Genomic DNA, 20,430 nt, shown 5'->3' with positions numbered 1-20,430 from the left:
TTTTAAGGTGCTTACAATCTATTGGGCCAATTAGGATGTGCACGCAGGATATATACATAATGTATAATACATGACACAGACATATATGACCAGACCATGTTCTAGCAGAATCAGCCAGAGGCAAAACTGCTTGGTAAGCTTGTCTCTGAGTTCTCCTTGGTCCCAAGTTCTATTTTCCTTTCTCACTTTCAGGTACTGCTTTACAGTCAACAAATATTTAACAACTGACATCTGTCTATAACATCTTGAGTAAGTGAAAGATACTGCCCTTCCAACCTTCCTAACCAATCAGTACTTTCTGCGCTATTGCCCACATTCCAGAATCCAACCCCCAAGCCACTCTTCCAGTTTCAGGGTTCTCTTTTTCTCCTCAGCATTCTTTTCTCAGTTAGTTGTAAAGAAATAAGGATTAACAAACAAACAAACACACACACACACAAAAAGGCACTAAAGCATGACTAATAGGTTATAATTCAATATTTTTACTTTTATTAGCCTAAAGGAGTGAAACCATAATGGTGAAATTATAAAAGAAAAGGCAACTGGATAAGGGGAAATGTATTTTGACAAAAGTCTATGAGGTTTCCTTTTTTTAGACAGTATTTTTTAGGTTCAGATTTGTAAGGCAAGCTCTGCTGGTATTATTTCTTTCTAGATCCTCACTGGCAGTGAGGAGCCAACAGTTGGTCTATTTTCCTTGGCCTTAAAATCCAAGCAGCTAGGCTTCCCAGAGGCACTGGAAGAATAATATGCTTTTCCTACCTGATAGTGACTTCTCTATAAGATAGACCATTTTTTTAAAAAACTGTGCTTTCATTAGTTGTGTTGTACCTATTATCTGTAGACACAATTTAAAACAATAATAAACAAATACAAATCTTTAAATGCTATCTGACCTCGCTCATTCACCGACAACTTATTTATTGTTGCTTAAGTAACCCTAATTCAGTACCTAAGTGTGAGTTGAATTAACTCGTCCAGGACTGAAGGTCTGACTGTGTGTTCTGTCTGGTTCAGATACATTGTGCACAGTTGTTTCAGACCAGACCTTTTCTTCTATCCCTTTGAGCTCAGTCTTATTACCTGTTTACCCATAACAGCTAAAAAGCCTTTTTAAAAAGATTCCTGCTTTTAGTCTTTGGCTCTACATCTGGAGGGATGAATAGGAAAAAAATAAAATTATATGCCAGCAGCTTTATGCCATGGAGACAATTGTTTACCATTTAGAAAAAGTTTCCCCACCCCCATCCTGGCCTCTTTTCACTTTTAAATTTTAAAAGAGCATTCTATTTATTCTTTTCCCACCTCCAACTGAAAATATTAGAGATGTTAGAATTTCAAAATTCAGTTTATTAGAAAACAGTTTTTAAAGGGGAATACAGTTTTAAAACTGATAAATAATGTCCTGTGTATCTTTTAAGTCTTTTCTTAGACAATTTATTCTGCCTACTTTAAAATGAGATTTGTAATTTTAACCAAGGTATTGTTTGAATGAGTAGAGGGACATTCCAGGTGGCATTAATATGGGAATTCCTTGCAGAGGAATGAACCTGAAATGTCGTATTGAATAAAGTATGGCATAGTTTAACAGAAAACAGCACGAACTTCAAAGTGTGGAAAACCATGTGTATAAATTACTAAAGATGACAATTACTGAATCATGTACTGAGAATAGAAAACCAGACCTTATCTGCGAGCATAGTAGAAGTTTAGGACTTTTGGGAAAAAAAGAATGAAATAGCAAAAGATCTTGAACTTATGGTTGGGAAATAAACTTTGCAGAAGTGAGAAATAGAAACGTTTTTCTGTATTGATAGTTAAGTCTGCATTTCTCAGACTTTCTAACTATATCTCCCCATAAATATTAGAAAATTTCCTGATTGAAATCCTTAACAAATGATGTGTTTATATTGCCAGCTTCCTAAGTATGATACAGTATTAGGCATCCCACAACCTTATTTATGAGAAATCAACACTACATATTCAAGACTACAAACCAATCTCCATCCTAAGGATCCTCTTATATAAAAGTGTTAGGTATTTGCATATTGGAAAATAAATCATTATGGTTTCCGGGAATATTCTAGACTAGGTAGCCTTCTTGCTAAAAATAACTGTAGAATAAAATTATTTAAAAATTGTTTTAATGCATTGACAACCTGGAAAGTTAGCAAGAAGTACTCATGTATAAAAAATTAAGTGAAGGCAGGGACCCCGAAGGATAAGACAAAGGCTGAGGCCAACTTTCATGTTGAAGGCATCTGAAACTTCTGCTTTTTATGCCTTTGAGAATGCTGGGGTCCGATGACAAATCCCAGAGCCTACCCAAATTGAGGAGCATAATAGGAAAAACAAAATTCAGGTATAGTCTGTTTACAAAAGGCTCATCTAAAACTAAAAGATACAGAAAGATTCAAAGAAACTACAGACGTGGCATAGCTATGTAAATCTCAGGAGAAACGGTACTTTATAGTGGTAAGTATTACTAGGGATAGATTAACATCTGATACTGACAAGTACAGAATATAGGGGTAAGAAGAAAGTGAATTAACCACCTGTCTCAGGAAAATAATCCAGCACGAACTATTAAAATATAAGATTATATAAATACACATACACTTTCATCCAGCAAAGCCACTTCTTTCACATCCTTTTCATCCTTTCTTCCTTATGATTTGGAGACATAGTTTTGCTGAGATTAAGATTCTGGAAGCAGACAGCCTAATACATGATTGGTTTAAGGTCTGTAAACCTAAAAGTTGTAAACCATTATACACTGAAATGAGAAACAGTTATACATGGTTAAATGGAAGAAAGAGGGTTAATAATGAATACAAGACAAGGAAAGTTGCAGAGTAAAAATGTGGCCATTTTAAACCCGCTTGTGTTTGGTAGACAGTGTTCAGGTGGAAAACTAGCCCCCATGCAGTTTGAGGGGTGGAATAAAACACAAAATAGAAAATAAAAAACCAAAAAATCCCAGGAACTTTCCTCAGAAAATCAGGATCCCTTGTAGTAGTTTCTGGCCAGATTTGCTGCTGCTTCTCTGGAACTTCCAAAAGTCTCAATGACACAGCAAAGAATGAAATGCAGAAGTATGTATATGACGTAGGACAAGAAATTCCTTATCATGGTGGTAAGTTGGACTCTTAGCTGACGTGCCCTCTGCCCCACACAAAGCCTGCAAGAGAGCAAGGCATTGGTTCTGGGCTCCCATGATCTGGAAGATTTGTCAGTCTCAGTGGGCTCCTGAAACCTCAAAATTCTCACTGAGTCTTGTGAAGAGTGAGAAAGGACTGGAGGAGTCGTTTCTGCTCACCCCATATATTTCATGATCATATGTAACATTCACACCTTATTTGTTCATTCCAGGTAAAAGAAAGTAAAACTCACTTTATCCAAGTATGAGTTGGCGTTGGTGGCCTGACATCGACCAAAAATCTTCTGAAATTCCACACTAATAAATACAATATATTTATTTTTTAAAAACGATTTATTCGTCAAGACATTATTGGCACAGTAATTTTCATATTCTCATCAAATTAAAAAATTGCTATTTTGTGTATTCAGTTTTTAAGAAGCCTAGAAATTGCAAATGTATTCAATATTGTATTACATAAGAACCTAAAAAGAAGGGAATTAAAAACCTGAAAATTTATGGTAGGTATGTTACTATACAAAATAAAGAACTTTGCGCATTTATGAAAACATTGTTGATGGCACAGTTCTACCAAAACTCATACACATTTTACTCCTTAATTTACGTATTGTCTTAGTGGAAAAAAAACAGTATTCTTTACTCTTTCAACTCTCTTATGCTAAAATACATATAACTCTGAAGGGATATCACTTAGGTGTTATAAAAACCAAGGTGGGTACATGACCAGGTCAAATTCAGAGTCAAAGATGCTTCAGAGATTTCAAGAAAAGATTTGGAAACAAACTTAAACCATGTATGGAGCACGCTCATAGACCACCAAACTGTATCTTTTCTCTGTGGTACCAGAGAAAGGCCTATGGAAGCTATAATTGACCTTCATGATATCACTACAAAGGAATTGGATAACACCCCCTTCTCCACCCCTGTATCCCCAGCTTTCCTTAATAATCCAAATAGATCAGTCATCTATGTACTAATTCAAGTCTTTCTAAAACTTATTTATATTTTTGTACTGACTATTATGTGGGATCACAAATTAAGTTTACTACTTGCGTGTAGAGTGTGTTTTCTTCCTTTATTGCAAATTACTGTACTCAAATAATTAACAGAAGCATCTAGCAGGGTATTTCAGAGATTAAGAGGTTCCCTTAAAATACAAAGAAATGCTAAAACTGGGTTACAAAATGTGGTGATATATTTACATATTTACATTAAGCCATGATTAAACCCAAAATATACAATGCAACCTAATTCTGCAACTTTCAAAAGATTTATTAAAGATATGATGGTGTATGGATTAAAGTGGTATGGTGAGTATCTTCTTTCTCTCCTGTACATCTGTGACTATAGATTCAACTTCAGTTGGGGATTAGCTCAAAAGTCTACCCTTAAGTCTCTTCATGAATGTGAAGCTCAAGCCAAAAGGCCCTCCTGGCTTCCTTGATAAACCCTGACATCTAGTTTCTAATAATCGGAGATTTGGTGACAAAGTTTCTGGTTGCCTGATTTTTACCCTTCATAATTTGTATCATATTTTCCATGAATGGTAAAAATTAAATAAACTCTTTAGTTCAGGTTGAGTTGAAGGTGGGGGAGAATGAAGACTTGGAAGAATGCAAATGAAAGATAGATTTTTTGTTTTTATGGACTGGCTATTTTTCCTTGGAGGTAAACTGGTTGGGCAAACTCCAGGATACTAAGCAAGGTTAAAAAAGAGCATTAATGAAGCAAAACAGCAGCACAGTATGAGGCAATGGAGAAGACAGCATTGAGGATAAAAGATTACAGCTATATCTATATATCTACGTCTGTATCTTCATATGTATCCATAATTCAAGAAGTATACTTTTAAATAGGCTACGGAACTGAACTTTCCCCCCTGCCCCAGCATCGTATATTTGTCAGCTAGAGATGATAGCTGAGAGCAGGCCGCTGCACTGGCTGGTTCCTGGAGGCTTCACACTAGTTAGACAAAATATCCAGAACCCTGCCATGAGCTTTGCTATCGTTACTCTCCTTGATCGTATGCAGACATAGCCCATGTCTGATGCATTCTTTCTGTTGACCATTTAAATATTAGCCAGTAGCCAAGTCCTCAGAGAGGGAAGATTCTTCTCCAGCCACTTAATATTTTTGGTTATGGTTTCCAGAACAATTTGAAAAATATCCAGATGTAATCCTTGGGCCTTAAGAGATTCAAAGAATAATTTCACCTGAAAAATACGCAAGAAAAAAATTACTGACATGGTTCATAAAATGTTTTCTCTTCCAAAGGATTTCAAAACAGCTTGCAAATTACACACACAGGTGCAAGAATCTCTTGGCCAACCTCTAAAAGGTTATTTTCTTCTTTTTGCATAATTGTTATTTCACTTTATCTTCAAACAATAGATAATGTAAGACAGGAATTACGAATCCTCATCTTCCAAGTGAGCACGCTGTGGGTAAAGAAGTTAAGTGGTTTACCTAAGTCGTAGAGTAAAGGGTGAGCCGGGATTTAAGTTTAGGAATTCCGAATTTGCTTAAAGGGTAAATAAATACAAGATTTATCATGAAAAAAGATGTAAATCACTAGAACATGAAAAGATATAAAATATTAGAATGCTTAAAAAAAAGACAACTAGAATTACCAACAATAGTAGTTTTGTTAAAAAGACCTTTAAGTACACTTCCAAACTTTAATATAATCACTCTTGAGTCATGATAAAATATGAATGAAATAACACAAAGGACCCATCTCGCAAGTGTATTTTCATTTTGAATGCTGTGAACACATGTATTTTTGAGTCAGGTTATAACTCTGGCCCTTCCATTTACTTCCTATGTGACATTGGACAAATAACTTTTTTTTCCCCTCATAAAATGAGAACTTCAAACCGCCTTGCAAGCTTACTTTCAATTCTACAACTTGAACATTTATTTTGAAATTGGTAGCAATAGAAAATTACAAACCTCTTGCAACTCATCCTTGGAAGAAAAGTGAGATGTTGTGCCAGAGATGATGGTTCTCATAGCAAATGAACCCAAGTCAAATCTGAAAATAAAAAGGAATGCCACAGATTTAAGTAATACAAATACTGGCCTTATGTTTATTATATCATATATTTTAAATATATAATGTCAAAAACTATATTATAAGCTAGTACATTATAATAGATACTACAAGGGCACTTCAAAAAGTTTGTGGAAAAATAGAATTAAAAGATAATACAAATCTTTCCATAAACTTTTTGAAGTACCCTTGTATTAGTTACCATAAGAATAATTCATATGTATCTAGCACAATTCTGAAGCTATGAAATTTTTCAAATTTGATCATAAAATTTAAATGTAGATAAAGCTGCTCTGGGAAATATGGTTAGGTTATTCAGCAATACTTATGTTTAAATTTATGTTTATGTCTAAAGCAGTGTTCTCTATATTTTTAAAAATTATGTACCCCTATTAGTAAAGTTTTTTGAGCAGGAACTTCCCAATATACATATTTTTATTTATGAATTATATGCATTTATTATGGTATAGTAAAAAAAATTTAAAGCATGAGATAAGAGAGAATATGAACAATATAATTTTTATATATTATGTATTATTTATGTTTATAAATTTATAATAATATAAAATTTAAAACATGAGATAAGAAATATATGTAGTAGCATTTTCTTCTTGCACTGTAATACATTGTCTTGCACACTTCCCAATCCCATTTTGGACACCACTGTTTTTAAACATTGTGTTTATTGGGACAATGTTACTTGGTGGAACTCTCATTCACAGCCACAGAATGTATCCTTCACCCCAATGTTTTATATGTAGAGAACTTGTACACAAGTCAAAGGATTCATGCTGAGAAAGCAGAACACAGATACAGCTATGAAAATGGTTCTAATTAGGCCCTGCACATAATTGAAGAGGAGCATAATTTCTAGTTACAAAGGAAATCCATAGCACTGTAAAAAAGTCTGATCATTTCAAGAGGAAATTGACAATCATACAAATAGCCAAATCAATGGTTGCACTAGGGTGTTAAAGAAAATACAAATTTTTTAAGAAAAGCTGTTTCTAACTCTTTGGTCTCATATGGACGTTAACTTCTTGAAGGTGTGGAAGAGGAGTGGAAATGTTCTTTTTGCTTTCACGAAGCTATCTATAAGGACTGTGAATCTTCCATAGCTAAGAAATAAGAGGGAAGGAACTGAGAATGATTGACACTAAGATAAACAAAGCAAATCACACAGCTCTCTGATTCAGAATATTGCCCATATAGCTCATAAGTGACATTGTGGATTTGGATGAGGAATGGCTGAATGCCTTCATAGGGATTTTTGTTTTGTTTTGTTTGTGAGAGAAAGCAATACCATTCTGTACATTCCAATGAAATCTAATCATTATTGGTTCTTTCCGAGGGATATTTTATGCCCAGGAATGTGCTGGAGTGAGCTCTAGTTCTCCCCAAAGTTGAAATCCCCCAAAAGACTCAGAACCAACCCAACTTTAGAGGGGGTTTCCAAAAACACTTCCGACTGGGTTTCTTTCAGCTGCTCCAAGGTCTCCACTGTAGCACCTCCAAAGGAGAACTGGTGTTGGGGATTAGTTCTCATCAAAATTCCTGAGGTCTTTTCCCCCAGATTAAAATTGCATTAACAAAGCACGCCAAATATGTTTGATGCACTACATAAGGCTTCATTGGATTCTTCTGGGCTGAGAAGAGAGGCAGGAGGAGGTGGTGGGATGGGGCTGATGACTAGATTTAATTCAACTCATATTTGCTCCTAGCAATTCTTTGCCTGGGCTGGATGAGAGAAGTCAGTTTTTCATTCCCTTACTCCTATTCTCTCTCCCTTACACCTGGAGAGGATAATTTGGGCTTGAACTCTTTGTGTAAAAATAGCATTATTTATACGCTATAAGGGACACTTGATTACTCTTGGTTTTAAGCAACTCAGATATCTTTGTGGAAGAACACACATTGGAAGTAAACAAATACTAACCTTTTTAGGAGACGGTTCCAATTTTCTTTTACGAAATTCCAGGCCAATTGCTGCCCCTTTGGATTTCTGGCAATCGCATGAAGAAGAGCTGCCAAGTCCTGTGTTTTGATAACCTCTCCTTCCATTCCTAGTTCAATTAATCTGAAGAGATGAAAACCATTTGTTTTTCATAGTAAATATATACATGGAAATTAACTCAGGCTACCACTATATTGAAAGAGTAGGACAGAAAGATGGATGATAAAAGTATAATTTACCAAAAACAATAATATCCTACTGGCTAATATTTTTAATGTTCCCGTTGAACTTTTACTTTTTTCTAGCAGTAATTTTATTTGCTTTTATTATTTCAAAGAACTTTGACTGGCATCATACACACATACTAATACAGAAGAATGTGTTTTTATAACAACAATTTTTCTCCAAGGTTCTAAAAGTAAAATATAGCTATTTGTCTAGTATCAATCACATGATTAATAACTAGGGAATATCTGTTTTCATATCTACATTTTGTTAATATATTTTTTCTGAAAGTAAAGTTAAAGCCACACAAATTTTGATTCAATCATTTTATACATTTAAAATTGGTAGCTGAAATTTTAGTGACTTCACTGAATTTTAGCTTACTTTTAACAATTTAGTTAAATTAATGAACTTACTTCACCAAATTTTCTTGATGCTTGCTTGTTGACAATGCATACAGAATTTTGTTTTTTTCAGCACCTGACACTGACCGTTCATATTGCTCTAAAAGATAATTCCATCCTGCTGTTCTCTGAGCACCCACAGTACAAACAATCTTTAAAACATCGGTTGGAATACTGTAATATTAAGCACAAACACGAAGAAAAAAGTGTCATAAAAGAAAAAAAAAACTATTTTCTCTTATTATAATTTTAGGTTGCCATAACAGAATCACCCCTGAATTATTTTCAGTACTCAGTGTATTAAACCTTTTTCACTGCCAAACTTTTATGAAAATATTCCATGTAATTTTATGTTGCAAATTGTGTTTTTTCTCCTACAACGATGATAAAATGTTAGCAAGCAGAACATGTATAACATTTTTAACCTACTCTGAGATGAAGATAGAAAGTTGATTAAATTAATAAATAAAAGAGATGATTTCTAAAACATAAAAGTACTCATTTATACAAATTCTATCATTAAATAATCTCCACTGGCATGCTATATGATTTTTAAAAAAATTATTACTTGATACTTTAATCTCATGACAAGAGCATTTTCCAAGGCCTATCTAAGGGTCATCTGACTCCCTAGGTCTAGAGAATTATAATTTAGCACAATTGATTAAGGTCCAGTCATTTTACAATTCTGTAAAACTGATAAGATGCAATGATACTATTTTCTGTCCTAAGCAAAACACCATGATTTTGGTTTTTTGTTTTTGTTTTTTTCTTTTGCTTTGTAGGACACTAACCAGTTTTTATTCTAAATTGGTATATAATTTTTAATCCCAAATATTGATAGATCAACAATAACTGATATTCACATTGATGGCTCAGGAAAACTACAACATAGAACAGTAGGGAGGGGGTCAGGAAATTAGCATTTGTCATGAAGTGACTATATGGTAGGGATTGTACTAGTCTCTCTACATCTTATTTAACTGTTCAGTTATCCTTATTTTTAAAAAGTGAAAATAAATCTCAGAAAGGTTAAGTAACTTGCATGAGGTGACATGCCATTCTGGAGAGGGATTTAAACCTATAATTCCAATGCTTGTGCTATTTCTATGATACTACATGTACTTAAATATCCCAAGTATACCACATGTACTTAAATATTTGGATCATAAAATAAAGATTAAGTAATTAAAATATAATCCATATTGTTTTGATTTTTAGTAGATTTTACTGTACAAATTCATGGAAACTGCTAACAAATACATTGTAAGTTCCTTGAAGGCAGGCCACATAGTTCTTTTGTTCACTGCTTTATCCTTACCTCCTACAACAGTGCCTAGCTCGCACAGAGGAGACATGCAAATCATTGTATTTTGAATTCATGAATGAGTGAAGTAATCAATTAACTCATTAAAATTTATACTAGCAGTCTTGGAGTTTGGGGGGAAATCTACAATATTTTATTATGTATTCTTGACTACAAGCATTAAGTGAGCTTTACCAGAATATTTTCATAGGTATATTCAACATGCAGATGGGTTACTGCAGGTTAAGATCACCCCTCTTATAACCAGCATAAAGACGGAATGATAATATTCTATTGTGTGATAGGGTAGCAGGATGTTTACATTTTAGCCTCACTCACACAACCATTCAGTCTGGCTGGTTAGCTCAATTGGTTAGAGCACAGTGTTAATAACAACAAGATAAAAGATATAAGGACTTTTTTCCAAAACTGATTTCAAGCTTAAATCCCAATGAGTACAAAAAGAAGAAAAATTACTTTTCTTTAAAAGAATTCAAGAAAGGATTTCAATAAGTTCATTGAGATTTAATTAAGGACAGAGAAGTTATGACAGCATATCACAGCAACTTGGCACAGGAAAAATCAACACCATTACATTCAATGATACCAAAACTATAAAATTTTTTCTTCTATTTTAAAAAACAAATTTTCCTTAATTCATATATGAGTTTGATTTCCAAAAACTTCCAAGTCTAGAGTCATATGTTTTAAAATAACAATATAAAATCATGTTGAATGGAAATCAAGGCATATACTGAATGATCATGGGGTCTATTAGTATTTATTGGTTGCAGTTGCTAAACTGAACTGGAACATAATCCATTTGATCACTGGCATCTTCCTGATTACATTCACCACTGGAATCAATTTTGCCACTGTACACATTCTTTAGATGGCCAAAATCATCAGTTTCCCATCAAAGATAAAACTTGGGGCCAAGGCTTGTCCTTTGGTAGTGGTTGATGAGGGAGAAAACACTTTTTTTTTAAAAAAGCACCCCCTTTTTATGAGCTTCATCAAATGATTACTAGTGTTTTAATTGTATGTATATTTCACATTGCTCTTCTAGTATCTTATATCTTTAAAAGGTATGCCTTTTGGAGATTGGGTTCCCCCTGCTTCTACTCCCTGGCTACCTTTCTATTACTATGCCAATGTTTACTAGCTCCCACAGGTACCTAAACCTTGCTTTCCACAAAATCTATTGAACACTTTCTGTGAGGAAGCACGAAATGGGGTATGTAATTCCTTGTGTGTGTATGTGCGTATGCGTGTGCCCTTCTATCTTCACTAAAAGGTTTTAGATCTATCTTGCTTGATCAAAGACCTTTACATCAAAGTGAAAAGAAGAAAGAATAGGACAGAAGTTTAGATCTACTTTAATTTTCCACCAGATTCCATCCACTGATTGAAGAGTTCAGCTGCCTTCTGTATGCAAGGACGATGGTTGAGGTCACAGGCCAGCTTCAAGAAAGTCGAGCGAAGCATCCTGTCCCAGACAGAGCCCTCGTCACTCCAGCTTTGTGTGTCAATCACTGGCTTAAAATACTGGAGAAGGTAATGCTGCAGAAAACACGAGGTAGTTTACAGAGAGGCTAAATTTAGTTCTTAACCCAGTTCTTATTCACCTATCTAAATGGATTAACTCTAAAGTTTCTACATGAGTCTTTCCCCAAATACAGAACTACTTCATATTTCTTTTCTCTTTTTCTGGTCCCCACCCACCACACTTAAGAAACAGAGTTTTTGCATCAAAAATGTGATTTAATTTCCTATCTGAGGGGAATATCAATTGATATCAGATAAAATCATCTTTAGAGATGCTGTGCTTATGATCCTGGGATCTAGCTCTCAGGATTGGTGCTCACAAAGAACAAGAGGCATTGAGCAGTAGGTACTGTAGTGCTGGCTGTGCTGTCAGCCAGTCTCCTCAGCTACTCTGTGATTTAACCTCAAGAAGTTCACACAAAACAGACCGAGCCTCATTGATCCTCCAGATACATTTACTTAATTAATTTTCTGAAAGTAACACAAACCTTGAGGCTGTCAGAGACATCTGAAATATTCCTTCTGTCCATCAGGCGATAAAACAGTTCTAAGTAAGTCAGACCTTTGAGAAGTGCAGGGCTGCTTGTTTCATGTCGGAGATAGCGAGTCAGGTCGAGGGCTTTGTCCAGGGTCAACCGTCCTGCGCTGAGGTATAAAAGAAATGTTGGTGGTTTGTGCATGTCTCACCATTCTCAATATTCTGAATGTTCAAACAAATATGAAATAGAAAGCCATACGGAAGTAGTTCATTATAACCAGACCATTTGGTTTAAATTCTAGCTTTGTCACTGACTAACTGTGATCTTGGACAAATTATCTAACCTCTCTGGATCTCAGTTGCCTTCCCTATATAATGAGGATAATAATAGTATCTTCCTCACAGTCTTGTTTTAAGGATTAAATAAGTTAGCTAACCTTTCTTTAAAAAGCACTTAGAATAATCCTAGCATGTAGTAAGAGATTAATAAGTGAAATATATATTAGCTGATATTAACATTTAGTGCCAAACAATATCAAAGTTTTTAAATAGCGTATCATTTTCTAATTGTTTCATGTGTGGATTTGACATATTCCTCCAAGTACATTTGACCTTTGAAGACAGGTGCCATGTCTTTTCTTGATGTTTGTCCTTAATCCTAGCAAAGAAGCAGTGATCTTGTGAATAGAACTAGACAAGTATTTTCATCTTGTTTAGATTCTAAGGTTATATGCATTCTTTACATTTTCTTTTTAATGAGAAGACCAAACAACAGAACTATTATTCTGAGTACCAAAATGCTCAGGTATCTTTTGCAGAGGAAATAAACCATTGTAGCCTCACTTGTATAAAGTGGTTCTCATAGGTGTATCTGGGAGGCTGTGTTTACACAGGGTCTATAAGGCATTCTTGCAAGCATCCAACTCCCAGACTAAGCACAACTATGTGACGTGAAAACAGATTTCAGAGCCAAGGATGTCTGTTGAATTTTTTATTAACAATGCCCTACCTCTTTTGAGTCTTTAAAACTTTTAATTCTTATCTAAAAAGAGGGAACTGAAACTGGAAGGAAGTAAAAAGAAAAAGAACCCATTGTGTTATGCCTTTACTATTCTAGATCATAATCATATCTTACTTTAAAACAGACTTAAGGAAATTTTTCCAAAAATTTCATCTGAAGACAGAGGGCTGAACCATATGTTCTATAATTTTGTGGTCTGCTGTATTTTTTAAGAAACAATTCCACAAAATGTCACTACTCCTTCCCACATGTGTATGTATTATAATATAAGGAGCAGTTGATATCTTAGTATGAGCAACAGGAGAAAATGGTATTCTATGGTCCCAATTTTAAAAAGAACGTTTAACATATTAGAAACTACTTTATATTTTCTTTTCAGCCTGGCCTAATTGATTTCTTACTAAAATCAATGTCATTATCAGAAATCTTTACTGTCACAATTGCCTACTTTATTTTAAAATTTTTATTTATATTTATTTTTGTGGGGTACAGTGTACTGTTTCAATACATGCATACAGTGCACAATGATTCACTTAGGGTAGATAGCATAGTTTCTTACCTGTTAGTCCACCGCTTCTCCACCTTCTCCACCCTCTCCTTAATATTTATTCGTAAGGGACCCCTTTTCTTTTTATACAGTTACCGTATTGTTTAATAAAAATCCAGGTTCCTATCACCTGCCCTATGCTTCAATCAATGCACAGAAAGTTATCTGAATGTTTGTTTAGCTTAAAGAATAAATACACATATAAGCATATACTTCAGCCCAATAGCAAAAATCTACATTTACTTATTTGTATATAATTTCAGCTAGATGGTACCTTTGTGAAATAAAACCATATTCTTGAAGAGCCAATTTGGGGTTCCTTTTAAAAGTGTGGGACTAAGAAAAACAAATACAGCTTTTCTGTAAGAAATTAAAGTTGTCACTTTAATTCCACTGAACTCAGTCAAAGCCCATCTTTAAATTACATTTAGAAAGTATGAAAACCTAACTAAAATAAGTATCGATTCCTGGGTCTAACTCTGTCTCCAAACTAAATGTGATCACTAGTTACTTCCTTTAACTCCTAAATATATGTTTCATAAAGCAGGGAGGGAGAGGCACATGAGTATAATACTGAGGGAGAATAGCAAGTAAAAATATTTAAAACTTATTATGAGAGTTTTAAATTGTTTTCTTATATGATTACTTTTATAATAAAAGTAATAAAACAAACTATAATATAAATGGAAATTGGAGAAGGGGGAAGACACAATTTTACTTCCCTATACATTCACTAAGAGCATTTTGGAATAATTCCTTTGGGCTTTTGTTTCCTTTTTTTCACTTATATTTCTCCTATGTAGTTGCAAACATAATAGTACACAAATTTACATTCTACTTTTTTCAAATTCACATTATTTGAAATATACATTTCTATGTTGTCACCTACTCTTCCTACTCAACACATGATGTTTTAATCACATGATGTTAACAGCTGATATTTATCGAGAAGGGACTCTTATCCTCAAAACAACCCTGTATCTTAGGTATTATTATTACTAGAGTTTGAAAGACTAGAAAATTTAGGCTTCAAAATGTTGAATAACTTGTCCAAGCTCAAACAATTAATAAGTGAAGAGGTGGTACTTAAACTCTCCTGTTTTAATTCAAAACTCATACTCAACTTCATTAATCTGTCTACCTAGTGAAGAAAAGATTGTTTTTCCACTGATGCATCAGTAATTGTATGGCCCCTCCTGATAAATTTAGACTACCCACAAATTTATAGGCTAGAAACAGCAAAAACACTATCCAACTACTTGGAAGATTGGATTTCATTTGCTGAGTTGTCAGTATTCATCATTGTTCCTAGTCTTAAATTTTTAATCTACCTTCTCTGCAGTGTGTTCAGAGCTTCTTTGAACAGATAAACCTTCTTCAGCTAACAATAGCCAACTTCTTAGCTAGCTTATTATGCATCTGTTCATATGTAGGATGGCGGTTTTCCTAATCTTGGCCTCCAACGTGCTATCCCACCATGATGTTCCTGAGACCTACACGGCTTGTCCTCTCTGATTCTAACTAAGGAATTCTGTTGTACTGAGAAGCATTGCCTGAGAGATGTCCTGCTGGTTACTTTCACTCAACTTGACCTAAATAAGCACCTGAAAGGAAGTAATATGTCACACTGCATAAAGTGAGTACACTGCAATAATTCTCAGAACAGAAAAAGCTTACAATGCCCAATACTTCACCTGATTCTCAATTTTTTTCCCCATTGGCGATCTTGTGACCTGATTTATTCTACATATTACTCTGTTGATGATAAATGGAAAAGGAAAGAAAATACTTTGTCTTTCCAGGAAAGTCTGAAGAGGAATAAATATAAACAGTCAATTCTTACTTCATTTTCCCACCAATTTCATATTGATTTCTCAATGTCAGTAAAGTAGTGAACAGATTGTGTACTAGGCTAATAACTTATTTAAAATCGTAAAGGTTAAGACTACATTTACACTTTTTGTTTAAGAGATTACACAAGTATTTGCTATAACAGCTACTAGCATAAATAGATTTCAAACCTGGGGTCAAAAGCTCAAATCTCTAGAAAGTCTAGCGTAAGTGAGTGAAACAAGCCTTACGTGCCACTCGGGGCTTCGGTGCATAGGAGACTGCAGACTGGTCTAAAGGGGAACCAGCCCATTGCACCCTCCTCTACAGTTGTCCTGTGAGAATGAAGGCCCATGGTTGCCTCATCTCATTTTTTAAAAAGGTTCCAGAAGTCAGGATTTTTATATGAAATTCTCCACATTTAAAAATGTTGGATTAAATTTATAAACACTGTGTGGTCAAAATACCTTACAACTGTGTAGGTTTGGGCCTAGTGGCAAGTGTTTGACCTTCATTCAGATCCATATCATATGAATGATCAATACTGAACATTTGATTTTGAAATCTAGCATATCTGGTTCTGGATCAGTTATTTCTGTGAAATCAGATGAAATGTGGTATTACCTAACCAGCTGAAATGCATCGTGAATCAGACCTATTCTGTCCTTAGGTCTGAGAAGAGTGTGGTTCTGATTCAGCTGTGCAATGAGTTGGTCCCATCCATTCCCCTCATAGTGAACGATGTAGTAGCCATTTGAGTCCATATTGAATTTCACCCAGCTGGTCTTTTCAGGCAAATCCAGAGTATCTAAGAGGAGAAAATTGGCATAGGCATTTCATTATCAACGTACACATCAGAAATATCTCCAAAACTATTAATTTTAATACTATTACTAATAAATCAATGGGAAGACAAAGTTTTGGAAGAGTCATGATAATATTGATTTTCATAGACAGACAGTGGTTACTCTTGGGGAAGATGTTGTACTCAACTAATAAATAAGTTAATTCATAGGAATAGAACTGCTGAATTTGTTCTCAAAATAATCTATGCAGGTCTAAGAGGCATGCAGTGGCCCAGTGAGCCAGCTGATGAGCATAACTAAAATTTGGCTTAATTTACTGTTGCCCTTGTTTCAAGGTTTAGTTACTGGTCATTAAAATATGTATATATAAATAGGTGACTGATTTGTCTACTCCTTATTTCAATGAAAAGAGGACTCCAGGTTGAACACGACTTCATGATGGAAAAGCTCTCAAATTTTAGTGTAGCATTTAGAGGAAAATTAAAATTATTTTATGTATTCTTAATATGGTATACATTATACTCAGTGGTAAAATTACAATATTCTCTCAACCACTCTGTGAGGACTAGCCCTTATGCAAAATAAGATGAGAAAATTGAAGCTCAGGAGGAGTTGAGAAATTTTCTTAAGGTCACACATCTAATAAGTGACAGAGTGAGGATTTGAAGCCAGGACCAATTAATTTCAAAGTGTATGCTTTTTCCCACTAAACATTTTTGCCTCATATATAAACCATAAAAATAAATTAGTAGGTATAAAAGGACATCAGACAGGATTCCATCATTTCTTCATACAAATACAAACCTATCCTTAAATGTTAAAAGCACAAGAGAATTTCCCACTGACTGAAAAATTCAGACTTTCTAGGTGAAGAGTTCTTTTAGTTAGCAATATATGAATAAATGAGAACTTCCCCCAAACATCAATATTTTATTCTAAGATTTACTAATAGTATCTTTCCTCCAAGTAGCTAAAAAGATATTTAATTTCAGCATTGAAATTAATTAGCCTGTTTGGTTAATTAATTCATTACCTGTCTTTGATTTTAGAATGTGTCTGTAAGTTGCATTAGAGGAGCTTGTGGAGTAGGTCAATGGGATATGCCACAGGTACCTATGTTAGAAAGTAAAAATGGTTACAGACTGAATGAATGGTCATTTCAAATTTCACAATGTCAGACTCAGATAGGTTGTAAAAGGCATCTAAATAGTCATCCTTCACACTATAAATGACCTTATAAATGTTATGGGCTAGGGAGAGGAGGCAGGGTAAGATGGTGGACTAGAGGTGCTCAACACAGAAAGGGAACAGAGCAAGGAATAGACAGCTACATATGGGGGATTGTTTCAGTGGGAGAGCATGGGAGAACAGAGGAAACCCTGGTGACGATCTTGTGCTTTTCCTCTTGAGAAGGAAAAGGCACACAGCTTCAGCTGCCTGTGCATCTCCCAAACCAGGGTTGGCCAGGAGGAATTCTCCCTTGCCATGGAAAGAATCTTTCTGCTGTGAGCACTTCCCAGTGGTAACTCTCCTCCTGTTCCTGCCCCAGCCTGACCCCACCATCACTTCAGTTGCCTATGCCATTGTCTAGTCCTAGAGCTGTGGCCCTTCCTCCCCCACACACAAGAGTTCATTTGCACAGAGCACCCCACCAGGTGGTTCACAGCTCCAGTGATCCAGCCGCTTGTGCGACTCCAGCTTTTCAGCCCCATGCATGGCTCCAGATTTTCAACTCCCTGCACAGCTCCAGCCTCCTAAACACCTAAGCAGCCCCAGCTGCCCACGTGACCCCAACCTCTGGCCACCAGCCCAGCCCTACACACCCTCTTGGGCACAGCCATCCAGCCACACATGTGGCCCCATCCACCTGTGTGGGCTCAGTCATCTAGCTGCCCTTGTAGCCCCAACCACTTGGCCACCCATGTGGCTCCACCCACCCATGTGACCCCAACTGCCCAGCAGCCCATGTGCCCCACCCTCCCATGTGGGCCTTGCCTTCTGGCCTCCTGTGAAGCCCCATCCACCCACTTAGGCCCAGCCATCAAGCCACCTGCATGATCCCAGCTGCCCCAGCCACCTGTGTGGCCCCAGACATCCAGTCACCTGCGTGGTTCCAGCCACCAGTGTGGCCCCACCCACACACCTGGGTCCAGCCATCCAGCTTCCTGCACAGCCCCAAACACCCCTGCTGCCCCTATGGCCCCTGCCCACCTGCATAGGCCCAGCCATGTGTGCATCCCCAGATACAGATGTAGCTGCTGGCATCCCCTGGAAATACTGAGTCTACCCAGAACTACTGAGTCTGCCTGGAACAACTGAGTCTGCCTGGAACTACTGAAACTACTGAGTCTACCTAGAACCAAAACTAAAACACCCCATTCAATGGGCAATATATAATGAATCTATGGGGGAGAGTCTGTCTCCTCAAAAGCCACCACAGAGTAACAGAAGAAGCAACCACTAGATGACTAAGCATCAACATAGACATACTAGAAATATGAAAAAAATAAGAATATATGACACCACCAAAAGAATACTATAATTCTTAAATACCAGACCTCATACAACAAGAAACGCTTGATATGTCTGAAAGGGGATTCCAAGTAACAATCTTAAAGAAACTCAGTGAGACATAAAAAGACTCAGCTAGACAACACAACAAAATGAGAAAATCAATCCAGGACATGAAGGAGGAAATTTACAGAGATAAACATCACAAAAAAGAATGTAGGAGAACTCCTTGAACTGAAAGCTTTGTTCAACAAAATAAAAACTACAATTGGGAGTGTAAGCAGCAGGCTAAAACAAGTGGAGGAAAGAATTTCTGATCTTAAAGACAGTCTTTTCAAAATAACCCAAGCAACAATAAAAAAAGAAAAATTAATCTGAAAAAATGAAGAAAATCTAAGACAGCTAGCAGACCACCTTAAATGTACAAACATCCAAATCATGGGAGTTCAGGAAGGAGAGAAAAAAGGAAAAGGCATTGAAAATATATTCAATGAAATAATAGAAGACAACTTCCCAGGTATTCATAGAGACATGAAATTCCAGATCCAAGAGGCTCAAGGGTCCCCAAACAGAATCAATCCAAAAAGGTCCTCTCTGAGACACATTGTAATCAAACTGTCAAAAGTCAAAGACAAAGAGAGAATCCTAAAAGCAGCAACAGAAAAGCATCAGGTCACCTGTACAGTAGTCCACATTAGACTAACAGCAGACTTCACAGCAGAAACCCTATAGGCCAGAAGAGAATGGGATAATATATTCGATGTACTAAAAGAAAAAAACTGTTGGCCAAGAATACTATACCCAGCAAGGCTATCCTTCAGAAATGAAGGGGAAATAGTGTATTTCCCAGACACCCAACAGCTGTGGTAGTTTACCACCACACGACCAGCTCTAGAAGAAATCCTTAAGGGAATCCTGCAACTGGAACCCCCAAAACAATAATCACCACCATAAATACACAAGAACCAACAAACACCACCAGTAGAGCAGAAATGCAAATGAGAAAGAGAAAGACTTACCATACCACCTCAAGAAACCAATGAACACTGAAGACAAACAATAACAGGGAAAAAAAGGAACAAATATATTTAAGTTAACCCTAAAAAAATGAATTAAATGTCAGGAGTGAGACAATACCTTTCAATAGCAACACTAAATGTAAAAGAATTAAATTCCCCTCTCAAAGGACACATTCTAGCTGATCGGATTAAAACACTAGACCCAACTATATGCTGTCTACAAGAGACTCACCTCACCTGTAAAGACACACACAGATAGTGAAGGGATGGAAAAAGATATACTATGCAAATGGAATAAAAAACAAGCAGGAATAGCTATTCCTGTATGGGATAAAATAGTCTTTAAACCAAAAACCATAAAAGAGACAAAGAAGGCCATTATATAATGATAAAGGGGTCTATCCGGCAAGAAGGCATAACAATCATAAATATATATGTACCCAACACCAGAGTACCCAGACATATAAAGCAAATACTATTAGTCATAAAGAAAGAGAGAAACTCCAATACAATAATAGTTGGGGACCTGAACCCCACTCTCTCAACATTAAAGAGACCATTTAGTCAAC

At 35.8% G+C, this 20,430-nt stretch overlaps 1 protein-coding gene across 1 annotated transcript in view; it reads right to left on the bottom strand.

The window, feature by feature from the left end:
• Window positions 1-3,665: 3,665 nt before the first annotated feature.
• Window positions 3,666-20,430, bottom strand: part of ERAP2 (endoplasmic reticulum aminopeptidase 2) — a 43,523-nt gene continuing 26,758 nt past the window's right edge. The window contains exons 11-18 of the mRNA XM_063086836.1: window positions 17,365-17,444; window positions 16,150-16,333; window positions 12,138-12,294; window positions 11,480-11,664; window positions 8,808-8,969; window positions 8,149-8,289; window positions 6,113-6,194; window positions 3,666-5,373 (exon numbers count right to left, since the gene is read on the bottom strand). Of these exons, the coding sequence (XP_062942906.1) occupies window positions 5,230-5,373; window positions 6,113-6,194; window positions 8,149-8,289; window positions 8,808-8,969; window positions 11,480-11,664; window positions 12,138-12,294; window positions 16,150-16,333; window positions 17,365-17,444 (1,135 nt within the window). The 3' untranslated portion in view covers window positions 3,666-5,229. The remainder of the gene's footprint in view (window positions 5,374-6,112; window positions 6,195-8,148; window positions 8,290-8,807; window positions 8,970-11,479; window positions 11,665-12,137; window positions 12,295-16,149; window positions 16,334-17,364; window positions 17,445-20,430) is intronic.

This window comes from Cynocephalus volans, chromosome 2 (genome assembly GCF_027409185.1).
Source record: "Cynocephalus volans isolate mCynVol1 chromosome 2, mCynVol1.pri, whole genome shotgun sequence".
Lineage (NCBI taxonomy): Eukaryota > Metazoa > Chordata > Mammalia > Dermoptera > Cynocephalidae > Cynocephalus > Cynocephalus volans.
The sequence above is the reverse complement of the archived record's forward strand: the minus strand, read 5'-3'. Positions and strand labels throughout refer to the sequence as shown.